Below are 20,720 nucleotides of genomic sequence, written 5' to 3'. Positions count from 1 at the left end.
TTCATTCATTCATTCATTCAGTCATTCAGTCATTTTTTAGTTCATTCACATATTTACTCACAGTTACGTTATTTACCGCCTGGTGGTTTTTGAGTTTAGACATGTCTACAGCAGCACAGGAGTGCTTACTCATACTCTCTCCAATACTGCACAGTGTACAGTTCTTCATATGTCTGAAACATATCCTTGTTGATACATTTCAAACTTCACTTAGAGAAACATTTTGACATTTTTGGAAAATACGCTTATTCGTTTTCTTGCTGAGAGTTAGATGAGAAGATTACCCACTCTCGTATTTGTAAATATAAAGCTACAGCCAGCATCCAGTTAGCTTAGCTTAGCACAACAATTGGAAGAACTAGTCTGGCTGTTTCCAAAGGCTTAAAAATGTATCTACGATCACCTCTATATCTCACTAATTAACATGTTATACTATATCCTTTTTTTCAAACGCGTGTAATTTACACTTTATATCTCATATGTTTGAATCATACAAAAATAGAATAGCTTTGAACCGTGCCAGGCTAGCTGTTTCCTTGTTTTCAGTCTGAACTAAGCTAACCAGCAGCTGGCAATACCATACTAAGCATATTTGAAATGGGTATCAATCTGTCAGCAAGAAAGCAAATATTTTCCAAAATATTTTCAATAACCCTTAACATACAGTTTCCCCCTTTTTTTTTCCATTAAACACAGTGTGCGAACTATACCATGGCCTTCTGGGTAGCTCACTTACAGTATTCTGACTACAAAACAGAGAAATGAATGGGTGGCACTGAGAAAGATGTTAGAGTAAAGTGAGTGAAGTTTATAAAATTGCAATCAAAGGTGCAAGAACAGCATGCATTTCTGTATCTTTATTAAAGTGAATTTAATGAGGAATCACCCTAATGCAGGAATTATACATCAATAATATTCTAATTTTACGACCCCAATAATTCACAAACCATGTTTTCTGAAGAGCTCATCTCTTATTAAGAGGAGCCAAGCTCCCTCTGGCTCCCCCATAGTTCATACCCTGGTTAAACAGCCTCAAGATTGGATTTCACATTATCTGACACTATGTACTTTAGTCTCTGCTGTCACTGCTCCTCACTGAAGCAGCAGTATTTACACTGAGTGAAACCAAAGACTGTTTTTAATGGCTGTGCAATTCAGTCAAATTGAAATGAAATGTTTCTTTCGTACATCACGTTGTCGTGAATTCCCCCAACATTCAGCCTTATACACTTGGTATATTTGGGAACTTTGAGGGTACAACTACAATTTGAAATAAGGAAATGAGGATCAATGAGGTTTAAAGGGTTGACAGCTAGGACCACAGTGAGTCCTCTTTCATCAGCCATTAGCCTTTCATGCTTTTGAATGTGTTTCAAGCACTTCTCATTCTACGAGTCATTCAGCCTTTGTTTTACAATTCAGTCTTTCATTTATCACTATAGTGTAGCAATCAGACGTCACCTTTACAAATTGTTCTCAAAGGAACAGAAAGGTTTAAAACTGAAACTGCGTTTGTATCACAAAAAAAGCCCCAAAAAGGAAGTTTATCTATGGGAACACATCAAGTATCACTCCGTTAAAGGTTATAGAAAATAAGGAGAAGTGTTAAGAACTGCTTACATCCTCTTTTAATCTCACTCGTTCATCCTTCTATAAGCACACATGCTTAGCCAAAAGCACAATCAACAAATAATAGAGAGTAATAGACAAAAACCTGTCAGTATAAAGGCACCACATTTATTTTGTGTTTTGGCCAAAAAAGCTTTCAGCATCCTTTTTATTTTTAACACAGGTCGTTAGGCTTTTTTTAACTCAGATGCAGCTTAAGTGTTAAACTGACGTGAATGGATCATTGCCTGACTGGTCATCATTTCCTCTTTTGCACTGGCTCTATTTATTAGTAACAAGATGATCATGCGATAGATTAGTCATATGACCATGAGAAGCTGTAAAAAAACCAACAAAATGAGGTCACATCAGAGACACAGGAGTTTTCATGCAATGACACATATCTACAAATCACTGGTGTAAAACTTTGAGGATATCCACTACATACTACATACTACTCATTCAGTCATTGAAACTGAATTGTATTTTTTGAAAGCCAAAGGTTTAACTGCCATGTGTGTCATAAGACAGAAGTCATCCTTTTGGAACCACATGGGTTGTATACAAGAGGTCACTGGATTACTGTGTGATGTTGCTCGACCAGTTCCACAAAGGAGGCTTTGTTTTAGGTCTATTTCAGTCGCAGGTGAAAAAATGTTCCAACGTGGAAATTTTCCATCAGATAAAAATCTCTTTCAGTCAAACATGAGGTGATGAGTCAAATACCATCAGTGTTATAACCAATTAAATCTTTAAGATTAAAACAATCATTTGAATACATAAAGTACAGTAGTTTGTTACAAAATGTAAGTATAAACAGAAGGACAACTGGGTTCACACAGGGTTTGATATGGCAAAGCAGCACAGAGAAACCAGACAAAGAGTCAGACAGCAGCTCTGTGAGACCACGGTGAACTGTACGTCAGCCCTATGGTACTTCGAGCTAACATTAGCACGTTAACATGCTCACCTCACAATGCCAATGCTTACTGATGTTTAGCAGGCAGGCTACAATGTTTACAAGTTTATATACAGCTGAGGATGATGGAGATGTCATTTGTTTTGTAGGTATTTGGTCATAAACCAAAGTATTGGGCACATTTTGATCTGATGGTGGGCTATGAAAGTTGCTCAGTGGCACATGAAGCCAAAAAAACATTTCCCGCTCTAAAGAAATTATCTGGATGAATGTATACATTTTTGTTTTGTTTTACAGACGCTTCACATACTGTCACAATATACATTGCATATGGGAAAAAGTCATTTTGGGCCAGTGTGCATCACTTGACGGATGCCATTTGGTTAAATTGGCTGCAAAGACTGGCGCTCTTCTTGGCGGCTTGGTCTTCTGTCTATAAAATCTATCCCAGGATGCCTGAGTTGGAAGATAGGGAAACCTGAATACAGAGTCTTTAGTCCAGCAGGTCTTTGGACTGCAAGAGGAAGCTAAAGCACACAAAGAAAACCTACTTTACCATGCATGTTAACATTCATTTTATTATGTTAAACCCAATTATACAGGCTTCACCAATGTGAATTGCAAATGAGACATTGTAAAACCTTTTTCTGTTGGCTGCCATAGCTGCATATATACCCAAGTGACTTCAATGCTCAAAGCCTATCATGCAAATCTAGGGTCTATATTTATATCTACAGTATAATAGAGGTTATATAACTTCTTAATTTAGAATAGCAGAGTTTTATATGGTGCATATTTTCACTAAATTATTTGTGAGAGTCACATAGACTACAAAAGCTTAAAATGACGATGGCGATGATCAAAGAGGGTGCTGACCCATGCGGAGTTGTCCTCACAGATCAAACAGTAACACCTTGTTGCATATTCTAGTCCCTGTGTCATAAGTACGTGTGATTACGTTGGTTTTATGTAGGTAATGGTGTAACACTCATGCGAAAGCAGACCTAGATATTCTGTTTTGCTTCTCTGCTCTTCCTGTGTTTATACTACTTCCTCAGCAATGACCCTATTAATCAGTCATGTGTCCTACAAAAAGGTTCGTATTAACTCATATGGTCCCTTTCTGAGTTTTTAAGTCAACATGGGTGAGATAACTTTTCTGATGCAGTTTCACTTTTTTCAGATATTTTATTGAAACAAAGCCAGGAAGAGTAAAGAAGCCGGATTTTCTAAAATTCACTAAAATGTATCAGTTTCACAACCACATTTTTTCACTTATTTTTAAAATTTATATTTGTATGGACTTAAGAGAGACATCTAAGAATCTTTGGTCAACCATTGACGAGGGGTCGGTAGTAGACATTGCTTTGTTTTTAGGGGTTACAAAACGCATTCAAAGCACAGGTTATAAAAATTTTACTGCTCACTTTTGGATGTGTATGAATCTGCAGGTTTTCCTTCTCACAGCTACTTCCTGATCAACACAGTTTTGGTCCTGGAAACCACATACTAATGTGCAGCAAGCCCTTGTTTCAGTGGCAAGTTCAAGTTCAATCTTGTCCAGACCGGTTTTTGTTTGGTTTGTGTGGTGTCTGTAGCGTGTCATTCACTGTGATGTTCTGTTCAACAGTTCTTGTTCATGTTCCATTCACTGCAAAGCCCACATTCATTCACTGATTAGGTTTTATTTTTAACTCTGAGAGTTTATTAAAAGAGCAGTCCTTCCACGTGTACATTTTAATCAATCTAATGCCTGGTTGTCATTACGTCATTAACTTGACTATCTTTTTGATAAAGAGCCAGAAAAAAGAGGAAGTAATTCTCACTTTCAGATTCTTACACAGAGCCATCAGTTAATGCTGCATTTGAGCTTGTGAACAAAACATTTTTAGCCCTGCTAGTGGAGTGGCTGTAGGGATTGAAATGTCAGCCTCTCAGGCTGGGGTTCACTACTTTGGTCTAGACTAATATATTATGCTGATACTAAATGGTTTACTATGAAATTTTGTACAGACATTCATTGTTCCCAGACGATGTAAGCCTATCCTAATGACTTTCTTGGTCCCCTGATTTTTCATCTAGTGCCACCAGCAGATTGATATTACATCAAATGTTTTTGAGTGAAATGTCTTAGCAACTGTTGGATGGATTGCTATGACATTTAGTACAGACATTCATGTCCCCCTCAGGGTGAATTTGACTTTTCCAATTTGTCCAAGACTATAGTTTATCACCAGATACCCTCAGAACTTAAGAATATTTCAATCGGACACAGCTATACTTTGTGTTAAGTACTGATCAGTAAATGTTGGCATAGTAAACTAATATAATAAACATGGTAAATATTATCTGCTTAGCACCAGCATGCTAGCATTGTCATTGTGAGCATCTTAGCATGCTGACATAAGCTTTTAGCTGTCGACGCTTGGCGTTGGTATGCTTTTTTTTAATAGTTACTATTCATTACAGTAATTACTTTCCAAAGGAATCAAAGCAATATCGAATCAATATTTCTGCTACCCCCTATCTCTGTCCCAGATCCCATCTCCTCTCCCACCCTTGCATCCCTTATAAAAACACATATAATACCAAATAAATAACTACATAAAGGGAAAATAAACTAATTTGGTTCTGAGCAATCTGCACATTTACCCCCATTATAGGATGTATCATTATCTCATAATGTCTGTTTAGACAAGACAAGACTCCAGGTATTCCCCTTCCAGAAAACCAACTTTCACTTTTTATATCACAACTTCTGATGTTCCACTGTTTCAAAAACACAGTTTCCAGTACACAAACACATGCATGTACACATGTACATGTTTTATGATCCTAACTGATTAATAATTATTCTGTATAGAGGCATATTTTTGTTTTTTTGTTTTTGCAAAACTGACAAGGTCTACAAGGAACCTTGAAACACCCTTAAAATGCTGTTAATTTAATTGAATGTAACATCATGAAATAAACAGTATTTTAAATTGAAAGAAAAAAGGCAAAATATGAGGAACCAACAGTGATAGTGAAGGGGATGTAATCCAGAAACTGTAAAAGAAAGACACACAGAAGGAGCAGCACAGAAAAAGAAAAAAGAAACTCGTGACCATTTGACCTTTGATTAAAAATAGCACAGACTTAAATGGTGAGCTAAACAACAACAAGAGACTGAATGACTATCAACAGTCTATGTAATGCATTTAACTGTGGAGAATGTGATGGGGGTTGTGATACATTAAGGAAGAGCACAAGGTTTGACGCACTTTGAGTATTCATGTGGCTCCTTCTAATTACGCAACAATCAGGCAGTATGTCAACAGAGGTTAAAGATAACACAGACACAAGGGGTAAAAGTGCTAAGACTTGTTGCTCAGGAAGAAACTTGATGTCTTGACATCATAGTTGGAATCCACTCTGGCTTTGACCCTCGTCAGTGAGAAGAGGCAGTCAGGATCCAGTGGTGAAGCTGTGAGGTTGGAAATCTGACAGAGCATCATGCACACTGAGAGATAGCATCAAATTATTATATTTATTTATATTATATAATTCACAGTGCAGGTAATGTTATTCATATTCAACAATGAACGGGCTCTCTGAGACATCTCTTGACCTTCAGGACACAAAGAGAATGTAAGTAAAGTACATCCCATTTGCAATGCAATGAGATTTATTTTAAGCCTTCTTAATACTACTAATACTACTGTTATCCTCTTTTGTAGACATAACACATGGAAATCCAAAATAAATAGCTTCATCCAGAGTCCATTACCATGGAGGAAAATCAACAGGTGTTTTTTTTGTTGTTAATATTATCATTCTGCATATTAATATTGTTCTGTCTAACTTCTTCTTTCAAATGTGAACAAATCCAAAAACCTTCCATTTCCTCTGTTTACAGACAAGAAACAAATCAAACAAGCCTGCTGGTAGAATCTCTTGAGGCACTCCTTTCCCAGAAACGTAATTTTCATCTGCTTTCAAGCAATACAAAACTAATATCATGGCTGATTACTGTTTTATTTATAATGCAGTTATGTTTCCTTGTGTAAAAGGTGGACATGCAGCATTTCGGGACTTTATGAAATCAGAGTTCTGTGAGGAAAATCTGGACTTCTGGCTCGCCTGTCAAGAGTTCAAAAACTTTGACAGCCCAGAGGAGCTGAAACAGAGAGCAACAAGTATTTATGAAGAGTTCATCAGGGCAGAGTCTCCCAAACAGGTGAAAACAAACTCTATTAGATGCTCAAACCCAAATCTAAGCGTAGGGAAAACTTAGTTCGCACATGAATATTTAATGTGTTTATTACAAGAGTGGCAATAATCTCAATAAATAGAAAAACTCCTACACTGACCTGTATAATTTACTGTACATTAACCACAGCAGCCAGTGTTTTAAATAGTTACTTTTCAACTGCGGTAATGATGCAGATGGCTGCACATACTGCGTAAATAGTCAATGACTAAATTGAAACAGCATGTTCACTGTACTGCTTAACACGTCTTTGCAGGTAAACCTAGATTTCTACACAAGAGAGATCATCAGCCAGAGTCTCGAGCAACCAAGTCCATCATGTTTTGTTGTGGCAGAGAGGAAAATCTATAGCCTGATGGAGAATGGCTCCTTCCCACGCTTCATTCAATCTGAACAATACAAAGTCTTATTTGATGCAGCTTCTAAGCCTGGGAAGCGCCGAAAGGCCTTGAAGATAAAGAGTACAGGAGCTCTAATACAGCACGATTCAAAACCAACCATTCTGCAGAGTGAGCTCCATCTCTAGCACGAGGACTGAAATCATGCATGTTGATGGTGTCAGGTGTTGCACAGACACAGGGTCAGGAACTGCTTGTGGCAGACACAATGCAATCACTTCTTAAACAATATTTATACAAATGTGAATGATTTTGACATGAATGCATTATGAACCATTGCAATGCTACAGGATTTATTCTGTGGTAAACTCATACAAGAGCTTATAAACTGAACAAGACATCATGGTCACCTGGATGTCATAAAAATCCATCCTTTAAAAAGTTGATGTGCTACTGCCACCCAGTGGTGAAAGGGTAAACTTACATCAATTCAATCTTATTTCAATTGTGATCTACTGTTCTTTGACTCAGTCGTGTGCAGAAACAGCAACACAAATTGCTGTAGAAATCCAAAATTACAAAAGCAGTTTTAACTGCTTTCTCAGCTTATGTGAGAAAAAAAAATGATGAGGACTTTTTCACAGGAGACATTTTGGCTTATAATAAACACACAGGTAGGTATTAATAAGTACTAATAACATTAACGATGGCTTTGTTCTGTTTAAGTCTCCTACTAAGTCTTGACAGTGTGACAATGAGCCAGCAGCTTGCACAATACCAGGACCCTGGCTGACACCTGTGCTTTTCCTCCTGCCAATGTCTTCTGTGGAAAAGACTAATAAGCTAATATAGTGCTATATGCTATGGTAGTGCCATGTCAGCACTACTTTTTTATGATTAAATTCAGTTGCACTTACACTTTATGTAATTATAGTATATTATCACTCTGTTGTGACATTACATTACACTTGGTGAAGAGTACATGATAGGACTTAAAACTCAAAGTTTAGGACTTGGGACTTGACTTGTGACTTATAAAACAATGACTGGATCCCACCTCTGGGTAACATTACTGGAGTTGACAAAAACTCTGAACGTTACTGTAAGTACAATGATATATATTATACTGATATGGATGATTATAATGAACTGCACTGTCTGGTGTAGTTTTATGTGCAGCTTCAGTGAGATAGCTCGCTGAAATGACTGATCAATGTGTTTAGCTGGTCACTGGTTTCAGTTGAGCTAACTAACCACACAGTCTGATGAAATGTGAAGAGGAAAATGTTGCACAGAGCAAATAGATAAATGATAAAATGTGTGCCAAGACCAAATAAATAGGAGTAAAGGAGTTAAAAATAAGACTCAGAGTTAAACACATTCAGTTTTAACGTGTTTGAAAAGAAAAGGATATTAAAAGCTTTTCTATTTTTGTTACATCTACATGGGGCTTAAAGGAAAAGCTTCTTTTATATTTTTATTTTGTATCCTAAATGCCACTTTAACCCCTGACTCTAATTGTCTGGGACCACCAAGATTTTGATGTCAAATGTGGTCAGTGAATGCAGTGGTGGAAAGTAGGCCTACATTTACTCGAGTACTTTAGTAGAATTTTGAGTACTTGTACTTTACTTAAGTATATCCAATTTATGCCACTTAATACTTCTATTCTACTACAGTTCAGAGGAAAATACTTCTTACTCCACTACATTAATTGAACTACTAGTTGCGAGTTACTTTGAGTTTACATATGACCAGCTTATTGAAAATGATTGTATGTATTATTATATATAAGGCCCCACATACCCTCAAAGGTGTTGTCAGTGTTGCAGATTAGACCCACAGGTTGGCGTTATGTGAAACTGTGCTGGAAATTACATGAGATCATCACTATAAACAACAAAACTAAGGGCCCCTGAAGTCCTCCCTAAATATTTGTATGTGGTTGCACACAATAATAACTTGTATGTACAAAATATTATCTTGTATGCGTAAGAGTTTCAACAAAATATATAATTGTTCGGGAACTTGAAGGCTCTATTATTCAACATCCAGAAAGGGGCCATGTTGCATAGTGAGTACTTTTACTATTGATACTTTACGTACAGTTTTGCTGGTAATGCTGATGTACTTATGCTCAAGTAGAACTTTGAATCCAGGACTTGTTAAACTTTTACTATTTTTGTTACTGTGGTGTTCTTACTTTTACTTAAGTAAAGGAAGGATCTGAGTACTGAGTGAAGAATATTCCATTCATTAATTTTACGGTCATGCATGACACTGAGACTCAGCTTGAGAGTGAATTGAGTAGTCAAAAGTAAATCAATGTTTTATGACCAAATCTATAGTGGAGGCCAAATGTAAGGAAACCAATTTATGAACCAGCAACATTTGACAGTAGAAGACGGAGAAAAGCACATAGCATCAAGCTTTAGCACACCACACAACTAACCAGGTTCAACACACACACACACACGACACTGGTTTTTGTTTTCTGATATTGAAAATGTGTTTTTTTCTTTTTCCTCCTTTAATTCCTAATGTCTTGTTACTTTATGTAATGCCAATAAAGCAAACTGAATTGAGAGAGAGAGAGATAGAGAGAGAGAGAGACATAAGCTGGTGTGTGTGTGTGTGTGTGTGTGTGTGTGTGCTGTGTGTGTGTGTGTGTGTGTGTGTGTGTGTGAGTGAGAGCTGGTACTCTGTATCCCAGCATCCATCGCGGCCCCGCCCCTGGTTATCTCACCGACGGTCGCTCAGAGGAGAGAGGCCTCTTTCCATCTGGCTAACGTTAGATGAGAACTTGAGCACTGTGCACATATACTGTGGTAAGTTCGTGTGCTGTTTAATATCAATGACGCTTATTGTCGACCGAAACATTTCGATTAGCAAACACTATGTCTGTCGTAGAGCCAGCTAAATGTACTTAAGGTTAGCGTCCATACCAGGCGAGCTGCCTCTGACCGCCTCGCCCAGCTTTGCTTTCCGGTGTCCGGCTAGGAAAAGCTCAGATGTGGGACGTGATAGTTTCGGTCGGAGGAGACCGGATGGCGAACACTGCTTTTACAGCTGCAGCTGAGAAACGTCAGGAGTAGGTTGGGCTTTTTATTTTTGCTACACAACTAGCTTGATACGTATTTATTATGATTACAACATTATTAATTAACGTTAACTAAATTACTCCTTTGCTAGCTTGACTAAGTTAGCTAACCTGAACTGGTAACGATAGTTAACTTAAGGTTGACTAGTCTGGACCATCCTCTATGAACAGCTCAGTGTGGCGTGCATCTGTCTCATGTGTATCATCATGTCCTGTAATCGGCTTTAGTTATTTCTGTCGGTGCACTGAGGCAATGAGTTGGTAATGTTGCTGGCTGAGTCGACGTTATCTTGTGTTCATGGGCTCTCTGGTTAGCCATTGGCAGCAGTGTACTGGAGCAAGAACTCATGCTGGTTTGGTAATGTTAGGGCTTTAAAGAGGGGCATCATTTGCAATTCCACACCAGCATCATGAATGGGAAATAAACCCAATACATCTGAGCTGTGGTTAGTCCCCTGGGTATTCTGATCAGGGATCAGATTTGTGGCAAAGTGAAAAAAAGTCCTTTCAGTAAGTGTCAACCAGTCACAGTTATGTATAAAAGTTACTAAGATTCCCTTTTCACCACTTTCTGTTTCAGGCCTTCTCTTGTGTTACAATGGAGCCATTGGGAAGTGCTACGATATGTTCGTCGAGCAACCACACCCTGAACTCAACAGGTGGCGGTTGCCCATGGGAGGTCAGCGACAAGGCCAGACTGTGCCGCTTTCTCTGCTATGGCTCGGAGGGAGACATTTACACTGCCAGAGAGGAGGCTCATGTCAGCATGGAGAACGCCGGAGCCCTGCTTTCCCTGCTGCAGGAGGGTCGAGGTGCTGAGGTGGTGGAGGAGATAAAAAGGTTCAGTCAGGATGGGCGAGCTGTCGGACTTGGCCCCTCGTTTTTTGCCTTGGCTTTGTGCTCCCAGCACTCGGAGGTGAAAACCAGACAGGCGGCGTTCAAAGCTTTGAAGGAAGTTTGTCGGGACCCCGCCCACCTGTTTTCTTTCATCCAGAACAAGAAGGAATTGAAAGAGGGGATGAAGTGTGGGATTTGGGGACGTGCCCTGAGGAAAGCAGTGTCTGACTGGTACAATGAGCAAGATGCCATGAGTCTGGCTGCGGCAGTGACCAAATGTAAACAGAGAGAGGGATGGTCACACCAGGATCTGCTCAGGCTCTCTCACACCAAACCAGCTAATGAAGGTGAGTTTACGCAGACCCTCATTATACGCAGCTGTTTAGAGGGGATCGGCAAAAACATCATCCACTTCACATTGGAATATTCCTGCCTTGCAGTACATAACTTTTTTCACAACATTTATCTTTTCGGAAGCTAGACGTATTAATTCAATTTTTTAAATGAAATTAATAGATTCATTTTAAGAAAATGAACAAATGCATGATCTTCACCAGCTTCTCATTCACCTCATTGCTACTGTGTTGTAAGATTCGTCTGTTCATTAAGTAACTGACTGTAATGGTCATATCTTTGTGTTTTCAGCAATTGCCTTGATCAGCAAATACGTGACAAAAGGTTGGAAAGAAGTCCAGGTTGCTTACTCAGACAAAGAGAACTCAGAAGAGGTTGTCAAAGTCCTTTTGTATCTTGAAGTGGTGGAGAAGGTCAAGCACAGTTGTGATGAAACAGAGGTCGTCACTTTAATAGAAGAACACAAACTGGAGAGGGAACAACTGCTGACGGACCACCTTAAGTCCAAACAGGTGAGTGTTTTTATTTTTAAAGTCATCATTGTTGTCATGAGATTAAGACTGGAGGATTACTTTCAGTAACAAATGACACCGTATAATGGCAGTGAATGGTAATGGTCCACTAAGGATTTTTTTGTGAGTGGGGGGCTTCACACTTTTCACAATTAAATGCTGTTTAGCAGCAGATTCTTTGTCATTTGGAAATAATCGGTACAACTGAGAAGTATGCCATTCTGGTGCATTTCTCTGTAGCTTCCTTGGATGGGCTACCGAAGATCTGTTGTACTCTGTCCCATTTGGTATTATTCTGATATGGGGGATATGTGTTTGTTTTTTTCTGGAGGTATGGAGAGCTTTGTTGAAGGAAATGCCTCTCCAATCAGTGCTGAGGATCTTGGGTAAGATGACGTCAAACAAAATTCTTGAACCAGGAAGTTCAGAAACACAAGCTGTATGTGACAGAATCCAGAGCGAGACGGCACTAAAGAAGGTAGGACCCCCAGATCTTGTTATTCATTTACAGTTATGCTTTTAATGAAAGCTGAGTCAGTGTTTCATGTCTTGAAATTACCAGGCAAAGATCCACCCTTTCAGCCTACTCTTGTCCTCTGAAAACTACAAAAGAGGCCAAGGCTATCAGGGTAAAACAAAATGGGAAGCAGACAGCAGCATCCTCAAAGCAATGGACTCTGCCTTTTACAAGAGTTTTATGGTAGGTTCTCCTTTGTTTTTACAGCTTCTCAAATACTATTAAAGAAGACAGCAAACAGCCACATTAGGTAATACTGTTGCAATTCTGTCCTCAGAATGTGGAGCCTGTGGGTAAACGTTTCGTAGTGGCAGTAGACGTGAGCACATCACTGAGCAGCATTGTCCCAGGGACGTCAGTCAGCACCGCTGTTGCTGCTGCGGCTATTACCATGGTAAGATACAACTAGAGCTAGATAGCGACACAGCGCGTGGCTAACTGGTGATCCAGTTGGAACAGCTGTGTCTGCCGCCCCATCTTTGGAGGAATCCTGGGTCAAGGAATTGGTCTGTTGATGCATGCTCTGGATTCCCGCGAAATTCCTTCCACATTGCGATTGTCTTGGTTGTCTTGACCCTCCAGGAGTTATTGGCTGAGAGAATTGTAATGCTTTTGTTTTGCAGCACTATATGTGCGTATGTGAGAGAGAGGAATTTTTGCAACAGTGATGTCATGCTTTTGTTTTGACCTTTATGTCTGGCTCAGATTTTTGCAAGGACAGAAGCAGACACGCATGTGCTGGCTTACTCTGAAGGAGCTTTGGTTCCATGCTCTGTCTCTGCTGACATGACTCTTGCACAAGCAACAATTGAACTGGTTAAGGTAAGGCATGTCACAGCATCACGAATCAAAAAATAATTACAGTTACTGATCAGTATAATGTTGGAATTTAGGGAATTTTACAACCATCTGTGAATACACAATATCTGTTAACAAATGTAGGTCAGTCAGCAATGTGTTCGCACTGGCTTCTCTTGAACTCTAATTCAACTCTAACTCTTCTATGTTACAGATCCCAGGTGGGAACACAGACTTCACCCTTCCAATCACGTGGGCCACAGAGAATGGGAAAGTAGTAGATGTGTTCATCATTCTGACCAACAACCCGTTGTGGACGTTTACTGCCAGCCCAGTGGAGTCTCTGAAGAAGCATAGACAAGTATATTCATTCATTCATGTCTGCTTGGGGAGTGGATTTGATTGAATAATGTCCGCTGTGATAAAGATTGTTTTAGAAAATAGGCTCACACAAGTAGGATAGAATTAATTTGCAATTTGATGGCGATTAACTTAAACAGGTGAATGGGATGAGGTTCTTTTTCATATTTATAATAAAGCTGATCCCTGCGCTCCTTAATTTCCAGAATGTTATTGTTATGTTAGATATACAATTGTAATAGGGTTGAGTGATAGGACACAATCAGTTTTCTGTAAAATTACATGACAGTTACTAAGAGCACATCTATCTATCTAGGTGCAAAGTCCTACAAACTATAACGTGGACTATAACTCCCTTTAAAATGTTGTCTTTGTCACATTAAGAAAAGTGTAATATTTTACCCCAAATAGGCTTATCGTCAGTATTACGTGCATACATACATGTGTTTTGCAAAAACAATTAACCAAAATAACACATTTTGTTATGTGTATTTTTCAACAGAAAACAGGAGCCAATTCCAAGTTGGTGATTTGTGGGCTGACTTCCATTGGACACGTCATCGCAGACACAGAAGACAGGGGTTTACTGAGCATCTGTGGCTTCGACCTTGGAGCTTTGAGCGTCATTCGTAACCTCGCCCAGGATCTGATCTGATAAAGTGTTGGGACTGCTGCTGGCCCATGTGGTTAAGAGTACAAAAGGAAGGCACAATGTGGACCAATATGGCTCACTTAGCATGTAGAGTGCCCCGAAACAGCACTAATCCAAAAGATGTTGACATTTACAATTCCAATTTCTCTTTTTGTATGACGTCGCCTACTAGTCAGTTGACAAAGTGTCCAGCGGGCTGGACAACACTTGAAATGTTATGTGTATATATTTTTTCTGAAGTGTGAAAAGGAGGTGATAAGACACGATATGTTATTGCATATCATGCTTGTCAGTAGTTTAAGGGCAAACAGCGCTCTGTATGACGGGCTGTGCTTTGATGGTTTTTGGTGAGACACTAACCCATTCAGCAATAAATTCCACTAATTTATAGATGTTTGCTAATTAAATTAGAGGAACAATGTAGGAGTCAGAGTCTTTGAGGCCTAGTGCAACTGTAGGTTTATTTTATAGGGATTTACTATAGTTTGTAGTATGTATCCATGGTATGATTTTAGCAGGTTTGATGTGATGGTAGACGCAGTTTAAATTTGAAAGCCTGTCTCTCTGTTTTATGTAGCATTATTATAAATTATTAACAGATATACTGTTAGAGAGAGGAATTACAACAAAGCACCAAAAGTTCAAAAACTGCAATGTATTCTGATGACTTTAAATTCTTTGATTTAGCCTAGTTACAATTTTAGCTGTTGTATTAAAATTTTTCCCCTAAGCCAATTTTATTTTAAAACTGAGTTGTCTGTTTTGCTCTTGTCAAAGTTACTCTGTAAACAAAAATACCCTTGGTGCTCTTAAATGTGATCCATTTTGGGGGGAATATTTGGGGTTTCCTTTTTGAAACAATAATGCCAATGTTTGGGACTGTAAGTCAGTTTACTGTAAATTGGAGAAATTGACTTTTAGTATTTTAGTCTGAATTCTATGCATTACTATGCATTATGTAGGAAGGTTAAATCATAGCTATTTAACAACTGTTTACCAAGACTGAATCTGCTAGCACGTTTCTGTATATTTGATGTAAGAATATACAGATACACATAATTGCTACCTGCCCTGGAATGAAATTAATTGAATGTACTTTTGTAAAACATGTAACAGTGGAGATTTAAAGTATGCTGCTTTATATTTCTCCAAACACAGAATAAACACACACTGCGTATATACAGCGTTTTAGCATTATGGAAATAATGTGTAGTCAACAGCAATCGTGTGATTACTGACGCCATTCACTAAACTTTTTACTCATCATTCATTCCCATGAAATTCACTCTTTATGAAGAAAAAAAATTTCTGACCACGTTACTGTGAAGGATTTTTGTCCACACATGCCGATACTGTCATTTTCAATGTTAAGACGAGGTCGAAATGCTATAAGCTAAAATATTTGTAGAATATGATTGTTGATACAACTTTTGTAGTTGAAAGTCTGAGGTATGGTAGTTCACAAGTGTTTTACCACCATGATTAACTTCTTTTCTATCATATTGTCCAATGTATCCATTTTGCTTAACATGCAAGTACTTGACTGTAGTGGCAATTAAAACCCCTAATAAACACTTTGCTGCTCTTCAAATACTGTTGTGGTTTTGACTTTCTATGGTACAAATAACTGTGACTTCTTGAAAGCTAACGTTACTGTCGTGTGGGCACATCACAGACTGACTCCACTCAACATTATGTTTTGCTTGTTCCTGCAGTTTGGTGTTTGAGCTTTTGACACTAGAAGGATGTGTACACATACATCTGCTGAATGTGGAAAGTTTTATTGATTCCCATTGCATTGAGGGGCGGGGCCTATTAGCGTGACGTCACAAATAGTTATGGAGTCAGTCCTGGTCCAGTATGCAACTTATATGAGTGTGATGTAGAAACTAGAATCCAGGAGTGCACAGACACTAAAAATGGACTTTACAGTGAAGTAGGAGACATCTTGTGTACAGCCACAGTAACACCAGAAATGAACAAAAATAGCATATTAATTGTTTTTGGAATTTTTTATGCGATAGAAGGAGTAAATGTCATTTAAAAGATTTTAATGAGTAAATTGTGCTTCCTTTTTTTTGCAGAAAATACACATCAGACACACTCAATACATGTCTGGAGGGATCTTTAAGCCCATCCTATGGAAGTGTCCTTGAGCAAGGCACTGGGACTTTACCAGAGTTGTGTCTGCCAGGGCCGACTAACTAGTCTAAATTAAAAAAATACGTTTAACAACGGTGGTTTCGTTTTTGGTAGTTTTTGTCAAACCTGCAATAAAGGGAAAATAAGTCTAAAAAGTTTCATTCAGGTCAGGCATCCTGCGAGGCCACATCACGTTGATAACTGGGGGCTTCGCAAACACACTACAACAAGACAAGTGAAGATGGCGGATGTGTTGAGTGTTCTCCGTCAGTATAACATCCAGAAAAAAGAAATCGTCGCTAAAGGAGATGAAGTCATATTTGGAGAGTTCTCCTGGCCGAAAAATGTCAAGACCAACTACATAATCTGGGGGTAAGCCAGTGCTAAAACCTGCATGAATCGCTTGAGTAGGCCCGCAGCTGAAGCTCATCGGGACCTTGTGCTGCTGGTAACGATCGCTAGCTACCAGAGGCTACGATGCTAACTCAACTCCTCTCCTCGTTGTTGTACTTTAAACTTTAAGCACCCTCGGTTACTTTGACGTGATATTTAAGTATTTTGCCCTAAACCGCAGAGCCTCTTTTCCAGCTTCGCGCGTGTCAATTTCTCTTCTTTTTTTTTTTTAAACTTAAAATGTATTTATGAAAGCTGTAAGCTAAAGTTGCAGTAGTAATGTGATGCTAACTAGCGACGGCAGCTAGCGTTGAGTTGTGTTCCCATGGTGTCAGGGCTCCAGTGGTCCAGTGGCCCAACTTGTGTTTCTGCTTTCTGCTGGTGTTACTATAAGCAGCTTCGGTCACAGTGCAGAGAGCAAACTGTGCTCATGTAATGCAGAAAGATGAAGTTGCGCAAGGATTAGTAGGTTAGCTAACCGGATAACTGTTAATAGTTCGGTGTTAAAGTAACGTTAACTTTATACTTTACTCAAGTAACGTTAACCTAACTATGTTTACTGTTTATTATGGATTTATGCAATTTTAGATTCAGCCGAATGTGCCACCTGCAGCCGTTTTTGTACATCTCAGTCATATGTTATGGTGAAATAAACTTTTTTATTTTGAGATTTGAGAGATTTTTGTTTTTTCCTCTGCTTGTGTTTCAGTACTGGTAAAGAGGGCCAGCCCAAAGAGTACTATACTTTGGACTCTATCTTGTTCTTGCTCAATAATGTACATCTCCCACATCCATCCTATGTGCGAAGAGCTGCAGTAAGTGCCTTGGAATAACTATCAAACTTCCTTATCTTGTCAGTGTCGGTACTTAATTACTTATTTCAGGATACTCAAAATATGTTGTGTTGAGTGTTTTCTGCTGACATTATTGTATGTTGTTTATAGACAGAAAACATCCCTGTTGTCAGACGACCTGATCGAAAAGGCTTGCTCTCCTATCTCAATGGCGAGAGTTGTAAGTAGCACCAGGGATATCTTTTTGGATTGTGTTTCTATTGTGTGCAGAATTTGTTTGTGTGTCCTCCTTCAGTGTACTTGTACTATGACCTGATTTCATTTAAATTGTTTATTGACTAAAACATTATACATTAATGACTTTTTTTACTTTAGTTTAGTTTAGGTTTAATTGATAAGTGCGGAGGAGGAGCTTAGTTGGTGTAATTGGTAACATGGAAATGCAATTTCTTATTTTCTCTTTTCACAGCTACATCAACAAGTATTGACAGAAGTGCACCTATAGAAATAGGTTTGCAAAGGCCTACACAAGGTAAGTTCACACCATATTTGTTAATGACATTTGAAGAGCCAGCTGTAGTAATATACAGGGGCAATGTATTGTTTTATGAGACATAGGTTGACTGTTATTAAAAACTGACTACAACTTAATTGTATCTTGTTGCTATTTACAACATACTTCCTATTAGTTGGGTCAGCAAAACCATCTGTATGCAGTGAAATAATACTGTTCTGCTTTTTTTTAGTCAAACGAGCAGCTGACGAGGTATCTTCTGAAGCCAAAAAACCAAGGATTGAGGTAAGTTGACTGAATATCTTCTGCCAACAGTTGCTTAGTACAAACACCATACTCAACGTGTTAGTGCAGCTTTAGAGCTTTTTCTCCCGTATCTCTATTCCACTAGCAGAAGCAGTTCCACTTTAGTGAACCAGTACAAATGTGAGCAGGGAGGTCCTGATTTAAAGTGAAGTAGACCAAAATATTTTTAACGTTAATGTAAAAGAACAGAACAGTATTATTTAAGATGGCTACTGTTTCTTTCTTTATGTCTTTACTGTTTTGCTACATATGCTACCGTCTGCACCAGTTTAGTAACAAATTAATCCAACTGACAAACAGGGTAACCAACCTGTTCCCTTGTAAGGCAAAAGGATCAGTTAAATAGTTCACTGCGAAGTTTTTCATGATTCAAAGTACAACCCATTACATTGGTCCAAAATATTTAGCTGGTAAAACCAATACATAAAATTAATCATTTTGTTTTTCAAACTGATCAAAGTGAGTATTAGTGAAAACTAATGAGTCAGCACTGACCTGGTGCATCATCAATAGTGTTTTATTCTTTAGTTTGCTAATAATGTGTACACTGATTTCATTTTAAGGATGAAGAGCGAGTGCGTCTGGACAAGGAGCGTCTGGCTGCCCGTCTGGAGGGCCACAAAGAGGGCATCGTGCAGACTGACCAGATCAGGTATAATGGATTTGCCCCAGCTGTATTTATATATAATATGCTTTTTGTATAAAGTAATATCCTCTCAAGTTTAAATTATTTCACCTCTGAGATTAGTTGTGATTTTTATTCAAAATATAATAGTATCAGTAATGACGGATCAATATTTAACTTGATTGCTCTGGATATCATGTTTTACTAGACATTGATACCCACAGACCAGTTCCTCGAAGCAGTGAGCTGTTTGAGTGATCATAACTTTTTTGTTCCTCCAGATCCCTGTCTGAGGCCATGTCAGTGGAGAAAATCGCAGCTATCAAAGCCAAGATCATGGCCAAGAAACGTTCCACCATCAAAACAGATCTGGATGATGACATAACCCTGAAGCAGAGAAGCTTTGTGGATGCTGAGGTGGATGTCACTAGAGATATTGTCAGCAGAGAGAGGGTCTGGAGGACCAGGACAACCATTCTCCAGAGCACTGGAAAGGTAAGAGTCCACTTTAAGCAAATTATATCCAATCACAGTGATATTTCTCTGCAAACTGTTCTTTCTCTTGTCAGCAATCAATTGTGACTCTTCTGCAGCAAAAATAACCAAATGCACAAGGATATGTTCTTCATTTTCAGTGGTGGAGCAACGCTGACACACCGTCCATATCTTTATCATTGACATTACACATTACTGCGAAAGTCTTTCCAAACACATTGTAAGCCGAGGTACATTTCAAGTTATTCAACATGCCTTTTTTATAACCAAGGAGAAATTTAGACCCATCTCTTTTAATTGCAATCCTTCTGTATTGCTATCACAAAAAAGCAAGGAAAAGCAGTCATGGGCACGATCTATGCAGCGACACCTTCAAACAAAGCACACCTCATTTGAGAAGGTTCGCCAGATATGCATTTTGTGATGTGAACAATGGTGAACCCTTTGCTGAATGAACAGTGCCGGGGTTCACTACAAACAATTTCCAGACCACCATTTGGAGCTCTATTGGAGACTACTTTGTTTGAAAGCAGCTGTCCTATTTTACCAAAGCTGCTGAACTCTCAGGGACAATGGCCTTCCAAATAACCCAACTGTGAAAATACAAGTGTGTAGCAAGGGAAAATCTCAAACACTAGATGGCAGCAATAGCATGGTTTTCATCCAGCTTTGTTGTGTTATATCCTTCTGCTACAGTATATGTGACGTTTGGTTATCATGAGGCAAGATAATGTGAGTCTACTGAAGAGTTTGGGCACAAGATCCTGTGAAGGTCAACTGTGTTGCCTGAAGGCGCTGTAGTTATAGAGTTCCCATACAAGAAAGCCTGAAATCTGTTAAAGACCAGCATTACATCCAGATTTTTACTTTATGATGTCAGGCTAAAACTTTAATGTGCCTGTAGATGGAAGTATTCAGTGTTTTTTTTTATTATCTAATACTGAATTGGCAATTTAGAAGCACATAGTAGCTACTATGCAGGACATAATTTTCAAATGTGTTTAATAAAGGACAGTTTCATATTTGTCTGTTTACATTAAAGCCCTTAGTGGGGAACCCTGAAACCTTGATGTATTTCACTTATTGTTGTTCACAAACTGATGAGAAAAGCCGTCATTTTCTGTGGATGAGGCCTTCATATACCGTAATTTCCGGACTATTGAGCGCACCTGAATATAAGCCGCACCAACTAAATTTAAAAAGA

The 20,720-nt window shown here is 38.6% G+C and overlaps 3 protein-coding genes across 4 annotated transcripts in view; all 3 read left to right on the top strand.

Moving 5' to 3' along the window:
* Nucleotides 1-5,875: 5,875 nt before the first annotated feature.
* On the top strand, nucleotides 5,876-9,377 carry LOC118334165 (regulator of G-protein signaling 21-like). The gene is made up of 5 exons (XM_035669986.1): nucleotides 5,876-6,157; nucleotides 6,247-6,315; nucleotides 6,426-6,487; nucleotides 6,580-6,746; nucleotides 7,036-9,377. The coding sequence occupies exons 1-5, from the start codon at nucleotides 6,108-6,110 to the stop codon at nucleotides 7,303-7,305; spliced, it is 618 nt and encodes a 205-aa protein (XP_035525879.1). The 5' UTR covers nucleotides 5,876-6,107; the 3' UTR covers nucleotides 7,306-9,377.
* A 398-nt stretch (nucleotides 9,378-9,775) lies between these two features.
* On the top strand, nucleotides 9,776-15,832 carry ro60 (Ro60, Y RNA binding protein). 2 transcript variants are annotated; one of them, XM_035671271.1, is made up of 9 exons: nucleotides 9,776-9,945; nucleotides 10,798-11,401; nucleotides 11,700-11,920; nucleotides 12,252-12,398; nucleotides 12,483-12,620; nucleotides 12,715-12,831; nucleotides 13,143-13,259; nucleotides 13,450-13,596; nucleotides 14,098-15,832. In XM_035671271.1, the coding sequence occupies exons 2-9, from the start codon at nucleotides 10,816-10,818 to the stop codon at nucleotides 14,248-14,250; spliced, it is 1,626 nt and encodes a 541-aa protein (XP_035527164.1). In that variant the 5' UTR covers nucleotides 9,776-9,945; nucleotides 10,798-10,815; the 3' UTR covers nucleotides 14,251-15,832. The 2 variants fall into 2 exon arrangements, with proteins under 2 accessions (XP_035527164.1, XP_035527165.1); XM_035671272.1 differs by lacking the exon at nucleotides 9,776-9,945 and adding an exon at nucleotides 9,964-10,208.
* A 761-nt stretch (nucleotides 15,833-16,593) lies between these two features.
* The window catches only part of cdc73 (cell division cycle 73, Paf1/RNA polymerase II complex component, homolog (S. cerevisiae)), a gene marked incomplete in the record, with an annotated part of 17,326 nt that continues 13,199 nt past the window's right edge, over nucleotides 16,594-20,720 (top strand). Inside the window, 7 exon segments of the mRNA XM_035670803.1 lie at nucleotides 16,594-16,761; nucleotides 17,492-17,597; nucleotides 17,727-17,796; nucleotides 18,046-18,108; nucleotides 18,323-18,375; nucleotides 18,960-19,048; nucleotides 19,303-19,516. Of these exon segments, the coding sequence (XP_035526696.1) occupies nucleotides 16,631-16,761; nucleotides 17,492-17,597; nucleotides 17,727-17,796; nucleotides 18,046-18,108; nucleotides 18,323-18,375; nucleotides 18,960-19,048; nucleotides 19,303-19,516 (726 nt within the window).

This window comes from Morone saxatilis, unplaced genomic scaffold (genome assembly GCF_004916995.1).
Source record: "Morone saxatilis isolate NCDOM2014 unplaced genomic scaffold, NCSU_SB_2.0 Contig23, whole genome shotgun sequence".
Taxonomy (NCBI): domain Eukaryota; kingdom Metazoa; phylum Chordata; class Actinopteri; family Moronidae; genus Morone; species Morone saxatilis.
Note: the sequence above shows the minus strand (reverse complement) of the source record. Positions and strands in the feature narration are given on the sequence as shown.